The 21,062-nt window shown below is 33.7% G+C and overlaps 2 protein-coding genes across 5 annotated transcripts in view; one reads left to right on the top strand and one right to left on the bottom strand.

The window, feature by feature from the left end:
* The window catches only part of AnxB9 (Annexin B9), a 75,163-nt gene extending 68,398 nt beyond the window's left edge, over nt 1-6,765 (bottom strand). Inside the window, exons 1-2 of one of the 4 annotated variants that reach the window (XM_072542596.1) lie at nt 6,622-6,765; nt 5,913-5,963 (exon numbers count right to left, since the gene is read on the bottom strand). In XM_072542596.1, the coding sequence (XP_072398697.1) occupies nt 5,913-5,942 (30 nt within the window). In that variant the 5' untranslated portion in view covers nt 5,943-5,963; nt 6,622-6,765. Of the gene's footprint in view, nt 1-5,912; nt 5,964-6,300; nt 6,443-6,617 lie in introns of those variants that run through there. The other 3 variants (XM_072542599.1, XM_072542597.1, XM_072542598.1) reach the window with 3 other exon arrangements.
* Nucleotides 6,766-16,844: 10,079 nt separating this feature from the next.
* LOC140449430 (heat shock protein 68-like) lies at nt 16,845-19,059 on the top strand. Its single transcript, XM_072542595.1, has one exon. The coding sequence runs from the start codon at nt 16,973-16,975 to the stop codon at nt 18,926-18,928; it is 1,956 nt and encodes a 651-aa protein (XP_072398696.1). The 5' UTR covers nt 16,845-16,972; the 3' UTR covers nt 18,929-19,059.
* The last annotated feature ends 2,003 nt before the right edge of the window (nt 19,060-21,062 follow it).

Genomic DNA, 21,062 nt, shown 5'->3' with positions numbered 1-21,062 from the left:
CCGGATTAAAGGGGAAAGTTGGGGAAAAGAATTATGATAGCGTCTGGTAACACCTTGTTTGTTTGATGATGTTTATCGTGGATTCTCGTGGGATATAGAACATTTTCAAAGCGGAAAGATGAGTCTTTCAATTACGTAATTGTATATTAACGCAAAAATTCATTGATTATTAACACTAAATATTGTAAAGGAAGACGAAGGTTTTGAAGAAGAACTTAAAAAAGTTCCAAATGAGATTCTCAACGCTAGAGTATGTAAACAAATATACAGTAGTAGTAAATATACAGGAATAACAATAAACAACAATAGGCAAATTATCTTATTCTTGCAAGGTTCTGAAATTACATTCTTGTAGCATGTTTAAGTTAAATATTTGGGAAAATGTTTTTTATGGGATTAAGCAACAATTATTGGTTATGATTGTGATGAAAATCACATTTTTAATTAACTTATATTTGACTTTTCGATTTCCACTCTGGAAATCATTTTAAAAAAAGGGTTTTTTGTACAAATTATGTAAAAATGTATATAAAAATTGATTTATTTATTAGTGTATTGTGTGTTGCATATTATGTGTTGTGTGTTAGATTGTAGATAGTATGTTTCATGATACTATCAAAGAATATAGACGCTTATATAATAAAGACGCTTATATAATAAAATAATAAATAAAAAAAAATAAGCGTCTATATTCTTTGATACTATGATTAAGAAGATAAGATATTGCGCATAAGTCGTGACGTAATTGGAGAGTTGCACGTACGTAATGTCAGTTTTCTGTATGTGTCAATAAATAATCTTTAATAAATAGTTTGGAGATATCCTTTTGTATACGATTATTGTAATTATTAAATCTTTATTTAATATTATTATTTTGCTAATTGAATAATTTCATCACAGGATGCAGAAAAATCCCATTTAACTTTAACAAGAATTCAAATTCTACTCTCCAATGACGGCATGCGCGAACACGAGCGATTTTGTGCTACGGGAAGATCATATCTTGTTAGTCATAGTATCATGGTGTGTTTGACCTCCTATTACTCAGCTATTGTTGGTATATTCTTGTTGTAGAGTTCTTCTTTTAGTAGTTCTTCGTTTAGTATTGGCAACCAAAGACGGCTACATTCTGCTGATAGGTTTGCTACTGTTTGTGTGAATTTGGGTGAATTTGATATTCTTAGGGTAATAACAAAACACCGCTACATTTACTTTTCGATCGCCGGAGTAGGGACTACCAACGTGGAGTCATCAGCGAACCAAACAGGAAGCTGAGGTGGAGATAGAACGGATTGGCTAGCACTTGATGAGTATTCTAGATGGTTGATAAAGATAAGAAGATTCCAAGGACTTGAATCAATAAAAAGAGAGACTATGAGACATTGCATAAACGGGGCAGATGAAAAAAGAAAAATGCCTTATTGGTGGTGCGAAGAGATCGCCAATAAGAGGAAGGAATGCATTGCCATCATAAGACAGGCTACGAGGGCAAGAGGTAGAGGAGAAGTAACCGAAACTAGCAGAATGGATATAGTATACAATGCGCGAAAGAATAAACTCAACAGGAAGATCCGAGCCGAGAAGAAGTGGCACTAGAGAGAACTGTGTGACAGGTTGGATGAGGACGTTTGGGGTCAAGGGTACAAAATCGTAATGAACCAGTTCAAGGTGTACCCTCTATATGAGATACCACCGGCCATTGGCATGGAGTGCAGTGGGACGCCGAAGCTGAGCGAGCTGTACCTTTTACCTTAGACGAACTCAACGAAGCGTTGAGTACCCTAAAGACACGAAAGGCTCCGGGACTCAATGGAATACCACCAGAAGCGGTGAAACGCATTGGCAGTATGGAGCCGACGTGGCTTTTGGAACACATGAATGTACTGCTTGAAACTCAGCGATTTCCGGCAAATTGGAAGATCTCGAGGCTCGTGCTACTCCCAAAGGGGGAAGATAAATATCGACCTGTTTGCCTTCTGTCATGCATATGTAAATAAAGGGCGAATAGACACAGTGATTGAAGAGCGCGAAGGCGGCCTGTCACCCAGGCAGTACGGTTTCAGAAAGAACAGGAGCACGATGGATGCGCTGATGGAAGTCTTCCATGAGTTACGCGGGGTGTGGGTTAACCAGAGGTGGGCATCCTACTGTTGTTCGACGTCCGGAATGCTTTTAACACATTAAAATGGAAAGAGGTAATGAAGGCTCTACGAGAGAAAAAGGGTCCAAGGTACTTGATGAATTTGGTCTCCGACTATCTGTCAGAGAGGAAAATTGTGGTAGAAAAAGGAGTAGTGGTTGACGTGACGGCTGGAGTGCCGCTGGGGTCGGTCCTAGGACCCATGCTGTGGAACTTGGCATATGACGGGGTTGTGAGACAACAATACGGAGAGGGTATAACCCCTTTCGCATTTGCGGATGACCTCGCTATGCTGGTAGTGGCGCATGACAGGGACGACCTTATCTTTGGTGCACAGCGTACTAAGTCGAGGAATGGATGAAAATGCATGAGCTAGAACTGGCTGAGGGTAAGACCGAAGCTATAGCTCTCGAGGGACCAAGGAAAAGAGACGGGATAACATTCGAATGTGCAGGAAAGAGAGTGGTTACAAAGAAATGGAACTTTCCCACTGCAACTCAAAGAGCTGCAGTGGGATCCGCCGCGTTGAGGGGATCTATTGCTATCTATTCTATTAGTGCCATAAAACAAAACACACACACACAAATGCAAATAAACCAGGATTTTAATTAAATATTCGTTATATTTGATATTATTCTCATTAAGCCAAATAAATTCCACAAGAAAGTAGTTTCAGAGCCATCTTTTCTTTAGTAAATACACTTCGTCATAAAAGAACGATATTCTAATTATATTCTTACAAAATTATCTTCAGTTTTTGTAATTGGCATTGTGTAATGCATTAACTACAATATTTTCAAACTTTTAAATTAATTGAGCGATATTTTATATCAACAACAAACAATTATAAATTTTGTTTTGCATTAAACGTTGATAAATTCAAATCATCCATCGAATGGGCGAGCTATTAATAATAATTCCATATCACCGTTATGGATGTTGCGAAATGAACATGATGCATGATCTAAAAATACGATTTTTTTCACTGAATGGTAATTTGTCGGTAACAATTATTTGCATAGGAATTTTCTATATGTGCTAATGGTTAATGCACTCGGAAACGTCCATATTATGTGAAAAGTTCTATAAATAATTTGTTAGTCATAGGCTATTGATTATTTGCTTGTTAGGTTTAGTTTTTTTATTAGCGCTAGGATACACAGTAAGTTTTTGGTTGTTTATTATATTTGGATTTCAATGTGAGAAAATGCTCAGAATATCGATTAATTAGCCTAATGAGCCACACTCTTAAAATTTTCCTAAGAATACTTCACAACAGAATTAGACGCAAATCCGAAGAAGATCTCGAAGATACCCGGATTTGGTTTTAGAAATGCTATGGGAACCAGGGAGGCAGTTTTTGCGCTTAACATCCTATTACAAAAATGCCGTGACCAAAGAAAAGATGTATTTGCATGTTTCGTGGACTTCGAAAAGGCAGTCGATAAAGTACAGCATGTAAAATTAATGCAAATACTGAAAAATATCGGAATAGATGACAAGGATATTCGTGTCATTGAAAACTTGTACTGGAGTCAAACTGCTATCGTAAAAATTGGAGATAACTACACCGATGAAATCTCCATACAATGAGGAATCAAACAAGGTTGCATTTTGTCGCCAACATTGTTCAATGTTTACTTGGACCAGTTATTTAAAAAGGCACTTGAGAGACAACCATATGGAATAAAAATCAACAGGGAACTACTTAATGTGATTAGATATGCAGACGATACAGTAATTCTGTCAGATAATATTGAAGGTGAAGGTGAACTGTGATGACGGACCAACTAGATCCAGACAGAAATAAAACTTAGAATAGCAATGACTAAAAATACTTTTATGTAAATGAAGTCATTTCTCTGCAATTATCATCTCTGTTTAGAACTAAGACAAAGAATGGTTAAGTGCTATGTTTGGTCCGTACTTTTGCATAGTGCAGAAGTGTGGATGCTAAATTTATCGATCATGAACAAAATTGAAGCATTGTAAACGGGTTTACAATGTAAGTGGGTTAGGGATTTATACAACATCGGATAATTCAGATGCAAATTAATGCAAAAGATAATGGTAATAATGGGAAAAGACGTAAATTGTGGGTGGCAAAGTCATTTCGCTCCTAAAAATGAACCAATCCATATTTTCACATGAAGCAAAAAAACATAATGCTTAGAAGACATGGTTGCAACCGAAAAACAAGGTTGTTAACCCTTCGGTTAACACCATATAATAAGTTCAATAATAAAAAAAATAACAAAAATGACCATGGATGGAGCTCGAGCTAAAGTAACAACAGAAGAAGGTAACACAAAATCAATTGCAATAGAAACAGGAGTGCGGCAAGGCGATTCCCTATCAAGCACATTATTCAACATGACAGTAGAAGGAATAGTCAAGGCCAGCAAAATTAAGGCCAGCAAAATTAAAGGAACAATAGCCCACTCCTCAACACAAATAGTTGCATATGCAGATGATTTAGTTCTTATGGGAAGAGACAAGGAACGGTTAACAGAAGCAGTAACAATCCTGGAAAAAGAAGCACGGAAAAGAGGTCTAGAAATTAACTAATGAAAAAGAAAATATCTACTCTGCTCTAGAAGAGAAGATAACAGGACGAGAGAAATCAAAATAGAAATCTACACTTCTGAAAAAGTCCAACAATTTAAATTTTTGGGAGTAATAGTGAATGCCCAAAACAAGAGAAGTGAAGAAGTAACGGAACGAATACTAGCAGGCAACAAAACATACTGGAGATATCATAGGCTCATGAAGGACAAGAACTTATCCAGAAATACAAAACTGAAAATATACAGAGTTGCAATCAGACCAGTAGTTACGTACGCAACTGTGATAATGTGCCTCATGGAAAAAGATGAAGAAAAATTGAGAATTTTCGAAAGGAAAATCCTCAGACTGATTATGGGCCCGATAAGAAGGGACAACGGAGAAATAAGAGGAATAAAGAACCATGAACTCAGACATATTGAAGGGAGAAGATATAGTTAGATTTATTAAAGCACAGAGGCTGAGATGGCTAGGACACATAGAGAGAAGGAAAAACGACCTAATGATTAAGAAGATCACCAGATGGAAACCAGCAACTGAAAGACCAACGGGAAGAGATATCAAAATTCTGGAAATGAGAAACTGGAGGGAACTGTGCACATATCGAAATGAGTGGAAGAAAATTGTAACGAAAGCCAAGTCATACAACAAACTTTGACAACATACAAGTGAAAAGCGGAGTGATTCACCGCAACAAGCGAATCAGAGAGCTCTAAGTAAGAGCGGCAAACATTTCTCCCGGAATGAAAAGCCCTGATAATGATGATGAATAAGTCAAATACAAAATTTTATTTAAAACTCACTATACCAAATTAAAATTTATAAATTTTTACATAGTGTGCTAAAAAAATTCATCAAAATAGGGCTAAAAATACAAAAATTTAAATACATACTTTGAATTTGACCAAAATGTTCTCCGTTGTGTTATTTTTTTGATCTGAGTGTATTATAACAAGAAAAGTACATTATTTTTGTATTTTAATAATAAAATTCCGAGATATCCGAAATAAGAAGGTGGCTTTGCAAAAATCTACGAAACTTTAGGCGAAAAAACAATCGAAATCCAAAAAAATAAAATTCTTTGTTGAAGGAAGTAATTTCTACTTCTTTTTACTAATCGATAATATTAAAAAAACATTTAAGACACATTTACTTTTAACATCATCAATAATTAATGACAAAATGTAAAAAATTTTTAAAAACTTACTTTGAAAGGATAATACTGCTGGTTGCTCATGTTTGCTTCAGTTTCTTTTGACTAGAAAGTAAAAAATCAAATATCACTAAATGGTATCAAATTAAAATAAATAAGAACAGGTACTACAGAGAACTATTGATCAACTGGCTCGTAGACCATGAAGAATGTAGTTATAGTCAACGTGAATGAGACCTCTCAAAACACCGCGAATGACATCATAGATTTAAATAATGCTTACAGTATACACCCAGGTAATAGTGAATAATATTATTTACGAAGAATTTTGTAATACAGCAAATCTTGATTCATGCCTATTAAATTCCCACCTCCCTCCCTAATCTCTTACTCACTACAAATAAAATATTTTATAATGGGTGATTTAGATAAAGCAACTTACACATTCTTCTAGATTTTAGAAATTTCACCAGCCGGCATCTATTTATAAGATATTTCTAAATATAACTCTTGGGGTCTTCGGCAAACAAATACAAATTGCCCTATTAACCGATTCTCCCCGTTTTGTGAATTAATTAAAAGCACGTTAACAGCGGTTTCAAAAATCGATAGTACCACGAAGGGCAGCTGCCCTATACTATATAATATATTTCCGCACCTGGTCAAAATTTACTTAAAGTAACTGTGTTAGCGGCGTTTATGATTGATTATTTTGATTATGTTGATAAGAAAATGTGATAATAGTACGATAAAACTTACTTACTTGAGAGGAATTAAATTTTAGTCACACCCACTGCTTCGATACGACAACTGCTAAAGAAACTCTACTTTCCTGCTGGTTTTCATTCACTAGAGAAGAGAACGTACAAACGGTCTACGCCTATGCAGCGATACGAACGCTACACGAATCGCCGGTTGTAGCCGTATTCAATCTTCACTTAAAGTCTAGTTTTCTGCGGCACACATCGTCCGTGTTCGATATTCTATATAGAGGTTGGATTTTGGAAGCGTTTTTTTTTATTTAATCCAGTCTCTAAAAATACCGATGTAAAAAATTATCAATGTCGAGGTCATGTCATAGGTACAACAATTTGTTGAGATTGGGCGTTTTTTATTATCAATTTATTGGCTTGTCTCTCTGTAGCGATTAGGTGTTTGAATTATTAAAAATAATTCATTTTTGTTCAATCGACTTATTGTTAAAAATCGGGGCTAACTAGAGTATACAGGGTGTTTCAAAAAGGTAGGTCATAAATTAAATCATGCATTCCGGGGACAAAAATAAATTGATTGAATCCAACTTACCTTAGTACAAAAGTGTACACAAAAAAAGTTACAGCCCTTTGAAGTTACAAAATAAAAATTGTTTTTTTTCCATTATCTCTTAAACTACTTGATATTTTGTAAAAAAAAAATGGACACGTTACTTTCTTGTTCTGAAAGCATTTTTCATCAAAAAGAAACAACAAAATCTAAGCGCACAGAAAAATTTTAAGGGGGGTGTGCAGCCCTAAATCCCCCCAAACTTTTGAGTAGGTACGTTCAAATCAAATGAATTTTGTGCCATCATTAGTTTAACACATTATTTTAAAAAAAATTTTGCCTCTTATCAGTTTTTCAAAAAACAGGAATTTATAACATACCTTTTTGAAACACCCTGTAAATAAGAAAACAGTTTTGTTTATAAATTTATTTCAGAAAAGTAGTTAGAAATAAAATGTGACACAAGCATCTGGTGTTTTTTTGTTTCATTTACAAAAAAATAGTGTGGGAACTATTTTCCATAAGCCCAATAAATGCAAATCTTACGTGGGAATTATAATGCCCTATACCCTGTAAAATTAATAAATAAAAATACTTATAAAATGATTTATAAATCTTTATTTCAATAAAATAAAGAGATTACATTGTCATTTAGTCTACTGAGATCTATGGAAAGATTCTCAACACGGAAAAATACAAATCGGCACCTTGCATATTTTGCACACATTTCCACACAAGAGATTTGACACAGTTGCCTTCATATTTGGGTCTAACAAATTTTTATAGTAAATTTGTACCTATGTTGTCAAGTCAGTTAAGGCCCTTGTATAAACTTTTGTTAAAAGGACAAGAATTTTCATTAAATGAATAGTGTATTGAAGCATTTGAAAAAAGTAAAAGAGTAATTTGTGAAAATTATGTCCTCGCACATTATGACATAAATAAAACCATAGTGATATCATGTGATGCAAGTGCTTATGGAGTGGTAGGTGTGTTGAGTCATGTGAAAATAATGGTCAAGAGAAGCCAATATTTTTAGTTTCAGGTTCACTCAGTAAGGCTGAAAAAAACTATTCACAATTAGAACGTGAAGCCTTGGCTATTATCTTTTGTGTAAAAAATATTCATAAATTCATTTACGGTATATCTTTTATTTTGGTCTCAGATCATTACTTTTTAACCCAGATCGCAATATTTCAGTATTGCCTGCTTCACGGAGTACTAGACGTAATGCCATTTTATCAGCCTTTATCTATAGCTCATCTATAGAATATAGAAATGGGTCAAAAATGTATGAGGCCGACATGTTATCACGATTACCTTTGAATGGAGCAACTGGTATTGATATTTTAATTAATTCATTTAATTTAACAGAGAATTTACCTATTTCATATGAGGATGTAGCTAAAATATCATCAAAAGATGCTATTTTATTAAAGATGATGGATTTTGTAAAAACAGGTTTTCTAAATAAATGTAGAGATGGTGAACTTAAACAATATTTCTTGTTAATGGTGGTAATCCCCACTGGACACCCCCCTCCCTCCCAAGGACATGTAGGTATCGTGTGGTCTAAAATGTTAGCCAAGCCAAAGCAGTAGTTTGGTGGCCGGGGTTGCAACAGTATATTGAGACAATGATTAATAGTTGTCAGGTATGTCAGATAACGCAAAATAATTCTGAAAAAGCTTCTTTTTATAAAAACAATTACACATTTTTAATTATTGTAGATTCTAAATCAAAGTGGGTTGATATATGTTATGAAAAAGGGTACTTCAGTATTACACACCTTAGACAAGTTGAAGGTAACTTTCTCTTTGATGGATTTGCCAGTTATTCTGGTGAGTGATAATGGTCCACCTTTTAATGCTACTGATTTTACAAGATTTTGTCAAAACAATGGGATAACCATTCTAAAAAGTCCACCATATCACCCTCAATCAAATGGGTGTGCAGAGCGACATGTTCAAACAGTCAAAGCTGCATTGGAAAAATTTTCTATTCGACAGTCTGAGCTCACTATGGAGCAGCAAGTGGTAAAGTTCCTATTTAAGTATAGAAATACACCAAGTGCTAGTACTGGGTTAAGACCAAATGAAATTATTTTCAAAGTTAAACCTAGAATCAGAATTGACCTTTTAAAACCCAGAAAGGAAGGGAAAGTTATGTTCAACAAAAATGTTAACTATGGAAAACCAGATGTCTTTACTACAGGTAAAAAAGTGTTAGTGAGTAGATTAGGTCCAATTAGGTCCAAGCAACTAGTTCACGTCGATTGATGTCTGTCCAGTTATTTGATTCCTTTCGTTGGGCATACAAATTTGTGTTATTCACAATTATGTCCAAAAGGTTTTGGGGAAACAAGTCATCAAATATATCAGCCGGTTGTGTTTATGTGTGTAGGTACGGCTTAATCGTACGGATCTCGTCAATGCATGCATTTTTCCTAATGGTCACTACCTCTTTACAATTTTCAAAAAACATTTCAAAAAGTCATTCATATGAGCCGCTGGTGTTTCTTTTAGTCTTTTTTTCCTAGATCTGGTATCATCAAACCTTAAGCAATTTATCAAAACATTAAATCGTTTTCCGCTCAATCTTCTTCTTTCAGTAGCCTGTCAGATTATCGAATTGGCGATCATATTAGCAATAATAACTTTGTTTACGACGGTTCTAAATAAATTAGCAGTGGTCTCTTGATACCATTCTCAGACATTTCGGAGCCACGATGTTCTTCTTCGGCCTGGGCCTCTCCTCCCGGCAATCTTACCATGTATTATGAGGTGTAGAAGGTTATACCTCTCTGGAGGTCTCATTACATGACCGAAATATTGTAACTTTCGAATTTTTATCGTTTTTGTTATTTCTGTGCTCTTTTTCATTTGATGTAAAACTATTTCATTTCTTATTCAATCAACCCAACTTATCCGCAATACTCGTCGATAAATCCACATCTCAAAGGCCTCCAATTTTTTCATTAATGTCTCTATAAGGGTCCAGCTCTCTATACCATACAGCAATGTGGAGAATATGTAGCAGCGTATTATAAGCGTTGAATATAAAGGTAAGTGTTTTTACCATGTATTTTAGTGTAAAAGTGTTGATTAATATTCTATTAACAATGTTTAAATTAGCTTTGCATGCTTATTTTATTAGTTTTGAGGTTAGAATGGGTGGTCCAGTTACCCCGAGAGCTTTTGCTCTTTCGGGGTAACTGGGACTCATATCGGGAGTAACTGGGCCAGGGCCAAAATTGGTGAATATGTAATCTTTAAGTATGAAGAAGAGTATTTTCCAGGAAAAATCTTAAGCTTTAGAGATGACCATGTTGAAATTTCATCGATGCAGAAATCTTTGAAGTCTTGGAAGTGGCCAGATAAAGCAGATATTCATGACGTTATTGGTGCAATTAAAGAACCAAAAATTATTTCTAAAAGAGGGTTTTTTCATGTGAAACAATTGCAGCATTTGTGGGACATTATATGAGATTATAAACGCTTACTTACTAATCTTATTTTTCAATTTGCAGTTTCTGTTTCGTGAAGAATTTTGTTTAGGAATATATTAAGATATTAGTTTTGATTTGTTCAGTTTTAAATGTAAGTTTATAAACTCTTTAATGTAATGGCATTAAATACAAGTTATTAGCTGCAAACTGTGTATAATTTGTTCATAAACCTTATCTGCTACACGAGACGATACCCTTACATTGAGTCTGGTTTCAAATTCGCTCAATTTAAATTATTGTTTGAGGTTTCTTTGAAAAGTATAAAGATCAGGCCCAGATAGCCCACAATGATTAACCAGCTCTTATGAGATTTTAGGCTGGCTGCTCCAGTTACCCCTGTTAAATTGAGGTAACTGGACCAACCGTACGTACAATTTTATTATTTATTTTATTGTTACTGTAATACTTTCAATCAAATTAAAGTTCCATACATTTAAATAGTATTAAATAAAGGTCATGTTTTTATACAAATAGTTTAAAATTTACTTATACTTTGATCATTAGGTAACTAAAAATCTGAGTCGAACGCAGATTGTTGTAAAATCATGATCCAATTACCCCACCTTACACCGATTGTATTATTCGATATCCCTACATCTTTGAACCATGACCTGCAAACTGAATAGTGCTTCTCTGGTTTCAAGGCTGTATCTGAAACTGGACGCCGTCAAAGATTTGATCTCTAAAAATTAGATAAACACGCTGAATTTTGCTGAGAATGTCAATTTTGAGGCCTCAAAAAGATGCAAAAATGTTTGTTACTCCGTAAAAAAATGGGGCAGTAAAAGTGGTAAACAAAATTTGGCTTGTTTGTGTTATTTTTAGAGGTTCAGTCTCATTTTCGTCTCTCACAACTGGAGTATAAGAGATTTACAGTTCTAAATCAGCTATTCCAGACGGTAACTCGACAAAAAGTAAATTTGAACTTGAAACCTAACTTAGCTACATTTTAAAAAATTACTTTCTTTCAATTTCAAAACAACACAAAAATTTGTTCTGTGATCATTCTAAAAATATAGTGTTATATTTTTCTAAGCAGCACTGTTCAAATTTGGTAATTCAAACAAAATTAGTGTCTAGATAATAAAATTGGTTCTATTAATTCTAAATTACAGTAAACATCTTCTATGATTATAATAATGGTTGTTTACTAACATTGTAGATAAAATTTCCATTATTTGGTTTATCTGTGTAGATAATTGACACTTTCTATTGCTGCTAACTTCCGAACAGCACGTAGGCCGTAGGTAACATATAAACTGCACATAGTAGTATCTTTTTAAGTATTAATTTTTATCAAATTAAATATGCAATTTATTATTCCATTTAAAACTCGCAATCGAAGAAAAGAATGAAGTCTGGGGATTTGACACGGCACCTGATTTCATATTTTATTGGAATAATACTCTGTTTATTTTATTCTATTATCCAAGCTATATTCTAACTTTAGTTTTTACTCATGCAACAAGCAAGGCATACTTTACATTTTATCAGGGAATAATAGACGTGTATAGAATGTATTTTTGTAATTTAAAATCCTTATAAAATATTAATTGTGGATATAAATGCATATGAGCTCAAAATTAAAAAGAAAATTTATTATGCTTGACTATATTTACGAAATCGCATCTTTGTGTGAGTCTGAAGTGTCTAGCATAGTGAAGAACTAGCAGTTGGAGAAGATGAAAATGAACTGCCTGACCTTACAAGTTTCCTGAACTCATTACTGAAGAAACTTTCACTTGAAACTAGATTTCAACACTAATAACCCGGGATTTGATCGTATTATAGATGAAAACATCCTAAGAAAATGACCAGGAGAAAACAAAGTGTAAAGTGATGTAGAAGAAGAAAATTTTGTGCCGGAGGTCTTACGAAGCTGCTTTGTGTCACGTGAATGAACTTCTCGAAAATTCGAAGGGCTAAGATGAAGTCCTACTCGCGTTTTCCAATCAAAAAAGCAGAAACAAGTGACACATGACTTCCAAAAAACGTAAAGGACATAAGTAGACATGGAAAAATGTAAATTAATGCTTTAGGCGACACTAAATTTGTATTTTTTTGCTTTTATTTGACTTCCTTTAACTAGTTAGCGGTTTATTCGCGGCAACCATGCAAATGAACCCCACGGTTAAACAGGAATTGACAGAATTAACTAGTGTAACTAAAGGTATCGGGAAAAGATTTGAATGCAAGATTTCCATGCAGTTTTGGGTACGATTTCTCGTCCAGAAGTTAAGTTAGAGCTGCATTAACTAAACAAGACTTAAAGTAGCTTTTCAAAAATAGAATCAATTTCACTACCTACACAAGGAATGACCAGTACACAGACTATATAAACGAATCTTTTAGATTTAATGAAGATGCAGCATCTTTAACTGAAAACAAAATAGAATATAATTGGAAGTACTACCGTAAAGTTTTTTTCATATTTGAGATCGAATTTAAAGTTATTTTGTTGAATTAAGTTCACAATCAAACTTTGGTTATTATTCAATCTTGCCGCAATATATTACTTTCTCATAAAAGTACTAGAGGTACTATAACGGTACTTAACCCTCCTTTCCACGGGTGACTTTCTTGTGACACAAATCCACGGGTGGGGTCTATCAGGACCAAATTTCAAACATCATATTTCTCATTAACAAATTTTTTTTTTTAAATATTTTTAAGGAAACTTACTGATATAACGTTGTACTACCTAAATGTACTTACCTATAATATGTGTATCAATATGTATTGGTATAGTTTACTGCGAAATAACTAACACCATTATTTTTTTACAAGAGTATATTAAAAAAATTATGAACGGCAAAATACAAAAGAAAAATATAAAAAAGGGCAACATTATTACTCTATATACTTACAGTAATACAAGTAAAAACTAAATTGAGGGGGGTTAAATAATGATAATTTTGTTTCTACATAATCAGCACAACACGCTTTTATATGTTCCATACATAACCAGTTTTTACACAATTGGTAAAAATATCTAGTTTTTCTTTTTTTACAATACTTACACATCCCCGTTTTCCTGTGGCTGGGTCATCCCTCATCCTTTGCTCAATTCCAGAAAATTTTGCAGCAAGTAACCGTGATGTTCTCGGTATACGCATATTTGGTGCTAGTATTTTCATTTTTTTCTGGACTACCGCAATTCCTAAGGACTTCAGAAACAATCGACGAGAAGACCGAAATTCTGAATTCGTATTATTGGATCTTAGTATATAATAAATGCATTTATAGCTGCAATGTTAGCCAAGCCATAGCACAAAAACAAGAAACGGCGACTCACGGGTGGGGTCTGTCAGGACACTTTTACAGGTAGCGATTGAAGGGATTCATACAATTTCACCAAATTATGCTAAAGTGTACTATTCATTGCCATTAAAAGGTACACCAAGTGTAGGAAAAAAATACAAAAAAAAAATTGAAAAAATTAAGCAATTTCATTTATAGGTGTACTGATGGACCCCACCCGTGGGAAGGAGGGTTAATAATCCATTATGTAATTATAATTAGAACAATATAATTCCTCTTTTTAAATATGTACTGAGTAATTGTATCTATTTTTAAACTATAAGTACTTACCAGCTCTGACTAAAAAATTATTTGATCACTATAAATCTAATTAATATTTGAATTTATCCATTTGATTAAAATTGTTTACAAAAAGGATGGAAAGCAGCTTCTTCGGTACACAAAAACAAATATGGAGACTCATAAGAAACCAACGGAAAGAAATGGCAGAATTGAAGGAATACAATAACATACCAGCAAACGAATGGGAAAGATATCTAACGGAACTGTTTAAAGAAAGGGAAAATAATAATCGACACAATAACGTACCTGAAGTGAGACACGACATAGAAATCAGTTTTTAGGAAGTAGAGTTAGCTATAAATTCACTCAAAAATAGAAAGTCACCAGGACCAAACGGAATAACTAACGAGCTTCTAAAACACGGAGGAGAAAGTATAACCCTAGAGATGATAAAACTTATACAAAAACTAATATTGCACCGCAAGATATCAGACGCATGGAGAAACAGCATAATAATATCAATGTTCAAGAAAAGTTTTTTGCCGACGACCAAATAGTGATCGCACAAGACGAGGATGACCTCAGTTTTATATATATATACCCGGTATGTAGGCGTTCGACGCCCTTCCGGTAGGGATCTATGGAGGAGTATCACCTAGCCGCAAGCCCTTATCTCTTGCCGTACTGCTCCACCATAGGCCGATCAGATACCAGCATATTCTAGACTAAGCCGCAGATTCATTTTAGAATTTTAAACTGCTGCGTTAGCCTTTTTGTTTTCTGCACACCGAGCCGGGGATCGAACTGACATCTCTCGCATTGAAGCGAAGAAGAAGCCAGCCGCCCAGCCCGCTTGGCTAATCCGATCGATTTTATGATGAGAAAACTGGAGCAGGAATATACAAAGAATGGGATGGAAATAAACCTAAAGAAAACTGAATACCTTACAACGGAGAATACAGAAATAAAACAGCTGGAAATAGACGAAGGTAAACAAATCAAAGGAACAGACAAGTATAAGTATTTAGGTTTCATGATATCAAACAAAGGAACAACGGAGGAAGATATAAAAAATAGACTAGAACAAACAAGAGACTGCATACGAAAATTGAACCCGGTACTATGGGATAAGAACATCAGCATGAAAACAAAGAAAAAAATATATAATACCATGACAAGAAGTATCCTCACTTATGGGTGTGAAAATTGGACAATAAATAAGAAAACCAAAAACAAAATAAGAGCAACAGAGATGGAATTCCTAAGGAGAAGCTGCAGAGTAACAAGAAGAGATAGAATAAATAACATAACAGATAATCAGATAAATCAATAAACTAACCACTTTATCAGATAAACAACAAGGATTCAGATCCAGAAGATTCTGCGTAGACGTCGTATTTGTACTAGGACAAATCACAGAAAAGGCCATCATCGAGTACAATAAACCAGCATATCTATGTTTTATAGACCTGGCAAAGGCTTTCAATCGCATCCAAGTCGAAGACGTCTAACACCTACTGTATAAAAGAACCATACCAATCAATATTATACAAACCATCGAAAACATCTACTTCCATAATTGAATACAGACAAAGATAAATGGAAAACTAACACAGTGTATACCAGTACAAAGCGGAGTCAGACAGGGTGACTCGTTAAGCCCACTTCTCTTTAATATAATAATGGACGAAATAATACAAGCAGTACGTAAAGGTTTTGGTTACAGAATGGGAAACAAAGGAATCCAAATATTATGTTATGCAGACGACGCCGCATTATTCGCCGAGAAAGAAGACGAGCTCCAAAGATTAACAGATATCTTCAATACAACAGCCAAGAAATACAATATGATAATATCAGCAGAAAAAACCAAATGTATGACAACATCTAAATACCCACTACGAAAATAATAAAGCAGTAAGCAAGGTTCAGATATCTGGGAATAGATATATAACTAGTTACGGAGATGTTGAAGAAGAAGTACAAAAACAAAGCTAAAAAGCAAGTAAAGCGGCGGGATCTCTTAATGACACAATCTGGAAGAACAAACACCTAAGACAAGACACAAAAACAAGTATCTATAAAGCAGCAATTAGACCTATATTAACATACACGGCGGATACAAGAGCTGACACATCTAAAACGAGACGACTACTAGAAACAACAGCGATGAAAATACTCCGACGAATATCAGGAAGTCTGTTGGATAGGGAGAGAAGCGAAAACATAAGAAGAGCATGCAAAGAGTATTGGCAAACCAAGAAAAAATGGTGCGATAATTTAAACAATTTGGGAGGCTAATATTGAAGAAGAAACGGTTAAAAGATATAAACGGTTAACATAATTACCACAAACAATCTTAACAAACAATGAATAATTTATGGAAAATATTTTATTTAAATGCCTTAATGACCAATAATTGTGATAATTTTGATTAATTTGGACTCTGCAAGGCTTATTTAATGATAAGTAATTAATTTCAACAATATGTTTATTTTTGTTATAATTTTAAAATTTATTTAATATTTCTAAAAGTGAGTGCAGTTGATCCACAGCTTTAGAAAGTTCCAGATAGTTCTTGCGCCGCCGTCTCTAATTCGGAAACGTTCGTTGTTATTTCGAGAATATTCGAGTCGATTTAGCCGTTTATATAAAAGCAGTCGACTGGCGGGGCTTTTCATAATATTCGAATAAGCCGAATAGTACACAAGTGATTTGAAGTTGTCAAGTGAATTATTTGACAGATTTTTGAAAGTTAAGTGCAGTAAAAAGTATTATTGTGTGAAATTACATCAAAAAAATGGTTAAATCTCCAGCAATTGGAATTGATTTGGGCACCACGTATTCCTGCGTGGGTGTCTGGCAGCATGGAAAAGTGGAAATCATCGCCAACGACCAAGGCAACAGAACGACACCCAGCTATGTTGCTTTCACCGATACAGAACGTCTCTTGGGGGACGCTGCGAAGAATCAAGTGGCGCTGAATCCAAGCAACACAGTTTTCGATGCCAAGCGTCTCATCGGCAGAAAGTTTGACGATCCAAAAATCCAACAAGACATCCAACATTGGCCGTTTAAAGTTGTAAGTGACGGTGGCAAGCCCAAAATTCAAGTAGAGTTCAAAGGCGAACGCAAAACTTTCGCTCCAGAAGAGATCAGTTCTATGGTTCTTACCAAAATGAAAGAAACTGCAGAAGCCTACTTGGGTACCAAAATAGCAGATGCTGTCGTCACCGTTCCAGCCTATTTCAATGATTCCCAAAGACAAGCTACCAAAGATGCTGGTGCCATAGCTGGTCTAAACGTTTTAAGAATCATCAATGAACCAACTGCGGCAGCTTTGGCCTATGGTCTTGATAAGAATCTGACAGGTGAAAAGAATGTACTCATTTTCGACTTGGGTGGAGGTACTTTTGACGTATCAATATTAACTATAGACGAAGGGTCCTTATTTGAAGTGAAATCTACTGCTGGTGACACTCATCTTGGTGGTGAAGACTTCGACAACAGGTTAGTCAATCATTTTGCTGATGAATTTAAGAGAAAATATAAGAAAGATCTGAAAAGTAATCCTCGAGCCATTAGAAGATTAAGAACCGCAGCAGAAAGAGCAAAACGTACTTTGTCGTCCAGTACTGAAGCCACCCTTGAAATTGACGCCCTTTACGAAGGTATCGACTTTTATACCAGAATCAGCAGAGCAAGATTTGAAGAATTATGCTCAGATTTATTCAGAGGTACGTTACAACCTGTAGAAAAGGCTCTGAATGATGCTAAGCTAGATAAAGGGCAAATTCATGATATTGTACTTGTCGGAGGCTCTACGAGAATTCCAAAGATCCAACAACTACTACAAAATTTATTTAATGGAAAAACTCTTAACTTGTCTATTAACCCAGATGAAGCAGTAGCTTATGGAGCCGCAGTTCAAGCAGCTGTTTTAAGTGGAGAAACACATTCCAAAATCCAAGATGTTTTGTTAGTAGACGTTGCTCCCTTATCACTAGGTATCGAAACAGCAGGTGGTGTGATGTCAAAAATCGTCGAAAGAAATTCCAGAATTCCCTGCAAGCAAACTCAGTCATTTACTACATATTCTGACAATCAACCTGCAGTCACCATCCAAGTATTTGAAGGCGAGAGAGCAATGACGAAAGATAACAACCGTCTGGGAACATTTGATCTCACTGGTCTTCCTCCTGCACCTCGTGGAGTTCCAAAAATCGAAGTAACCTTCGACTTAGACGCTAATGGTATCCTCAACGTTTCAGCAAAAGACACGAGTTCAGGCAAATCCCGCAACATCACTATTAAGAACGATAAAGGCCGCCTCTCACAACAAGAAATCGACAGAATGTTATCAGAAGCCGAACAATACAAAGAAGAAGATGAACGCCAAAGACAAAAAGTTTCGGCTAGAAATCAACTTGAAAGTTACATTTTCCAACTCAAACAAGCTGCTCAAGAATCAGGAGACAAGCTATCACCTGAAGACAAAGCCACTGTCGAACGAGAATGTGATAGTTGCTTGAAGTGGTTAGATAATAACAGCTTAGCCGAAAAGGACGAATTCGAAGATAAACAGAAAGAATTGACTAGAATATGTAGTCCTATTATGTCCAAATTGCATCAATCTGGAGGTCCTAGTAACAATCCGTACGGAGGAGGAATGCCTGGTGGCTGTGCAGGACAAACGGCTGGTGGTTATGGAGGACAAGGAAACGGAAGTGGACCAACCATTGAAGAAGTAGATTAAATGTGTCATTTTTCGATATGATTTCTATTTGTAAGACTGATTTTTTTAGATGTAAGATTTTTTTATAATTTTTCTATGTACTCATTTACTTTGTTTTTAAAAGTAATATTAAATAAACAATATTAACCTTATTTTTTTTTATTTGCCCCTACATTCCTGGCAATATATACTATATATATATATATATATATATATATATATATATATATATATATATATATATATATATATATATATATATATAAGAATAAGAAAAAAAAAGTACTTGTGACTCGTTTGGAACAAATATATAACTGTTTTGGATGGGTTGGAGTCAATAATAGGGCTATTGGTTAACTATTTTTTTATTCTCGAGCTTTCAATTGTGTTTACAATTCTTATCAAGAGCTGCTAAAAAAGACAAAATATCTTACAAAGTTGAACTATAAAGAAAAACATTTTTTGTTAACTCACCAAATAAAATTAGTTTCGTTAATAAAAATTGCTGCAAATACATGTCAAAAAGAATTAATACTAAAATGCCCCTATCTAATAAATTCTCCCCTGAAATTTTAATAATTTTGAAAACATTTTCTTAACAAAAAAAATAATTGAATTTATAAATAGTTTAAAGTATAAGTAGCAACCAATTACAAATAAGCCTCAATGTCATAAATACCAACTTAAAATGTTTACCTTTGACAATTATATTGTCAAAAATAAAATTTTGTTTAAAAATTCTTTTTTGTTTAGTAACAAAAAAGAAGATTTATTCACCATTGATAGATGTCTGAAAAAATGTAACAGATATATGGAAAATCAAATAAAAATGTGATATTTTTCAAGTTTCATATATAAATTATAAAGAAATAATATAATTATAAATTTTGCTTAGATTTTGAATTTCTGATCTTTTGTTTAAATTATTATCACTTTTGCTAATACAAACCATTTCCAAAAAAGTCCTTTTGAATTTATTACTTTCACTACATAAAATTTTATTTTATATTTTGTCTTTTTTAGCAGAAATAATATATATATATATATATATATATATATATATATATATATATATTACTAAATAAATTAAAATCAAACAAATGTCATTTAGATATGGTAACAAAATATAAATATATATATATATATATATATATATATATATATATATATATATATATATATATATATATATATATATATATTTTGTTACCATATCTAAATGACATTTGTTTAATTTTAATTTATTTAGTAAAATTCTTATATTGGACAATGTTTAGTTAAGTGAGTTTGTTTTTTAAAGGTTAAGATCTATCATATAATATATTGTTTAGTATGTTGCAGTACTTATTACTTAAATGGTTGGTTTCAGTCTTATAATTGATAGATTCAGGAGTTTTGTTAACATGTACCATTTGAAGAAGATTTTTACATTATTACAGTCAAAGTTATGTCCTGTCTTCAAGTGGTAGTCCACTAAGGCACAAGAGTTTTTTCTTATGTTACAGTCACTTTTATGTTGAGTGACACGTTGTTTAAGCCACTGTTGACTTTGTCCAATATAACAACTTTGACATTGACTGCAATTTATTCGGTAAATTATGTTACTCATTACTGAATTTGGAGTTTTAACTTTTATTTTTAAGAACAACCTTGAATTTAGAAGTGGATTGTATGTAATTAATTCAATGTTCGGAAATGTTTTGAAAAGTAAATGTTTACGGAAAAATATTTTAATTTATTGTGATAATAAAATATGATGTAAGCTGATAATCTCATAAGGGAATTCCTTCATCTTGGTCAATGCAATGATGATTCCAATACACAAAAAAGGAAACAAACAAGATTGCTCAAATTATAGGGAAATAGCATTATTAGAGACTGTATATTGACAAAATCTATAAAACCGTGCTATATGGAAGTAGGACTTAATCTTTAATCCAAGCAAAAGAGGAAAAAAATGTTTTAAGAATAATTCTAGATCTCTATAGAAGAATACTTTCTTGTTTGTGGCTTTTTAAGATATAATACTTACCTGTTTATAGCGTTCGGTACTTGTTGCAAATCTTCAATACTTTAGGCTATAATAACTGTGTCGTTTGCTAGTGTCAAGTGTATACAAAAGTTCCATTGATATAATTGATTTCCCCGTATTGTC

Source organism: Diabrotica undecimpunctata, chromosome 9 (assembly GCF_040954645.1).
Source record: "Diabrotica undecimpunctata isolate CICGRU chromosome 9, icDiaUnde3, whole genome shotgun sequence".
In the NCBI taxonomy this organism is placed as follows: Eukaryota; Metazoa; Arthropoda; class Insecta; order Coleoptera; family Chrysomelidae; genus Diabrotica; species Diabrotica undecimpunctata.
Note: the sequence above shows the minus strand (reverse complement) of the source record. Positions and strands in the feature narration are given on the sequence as shown.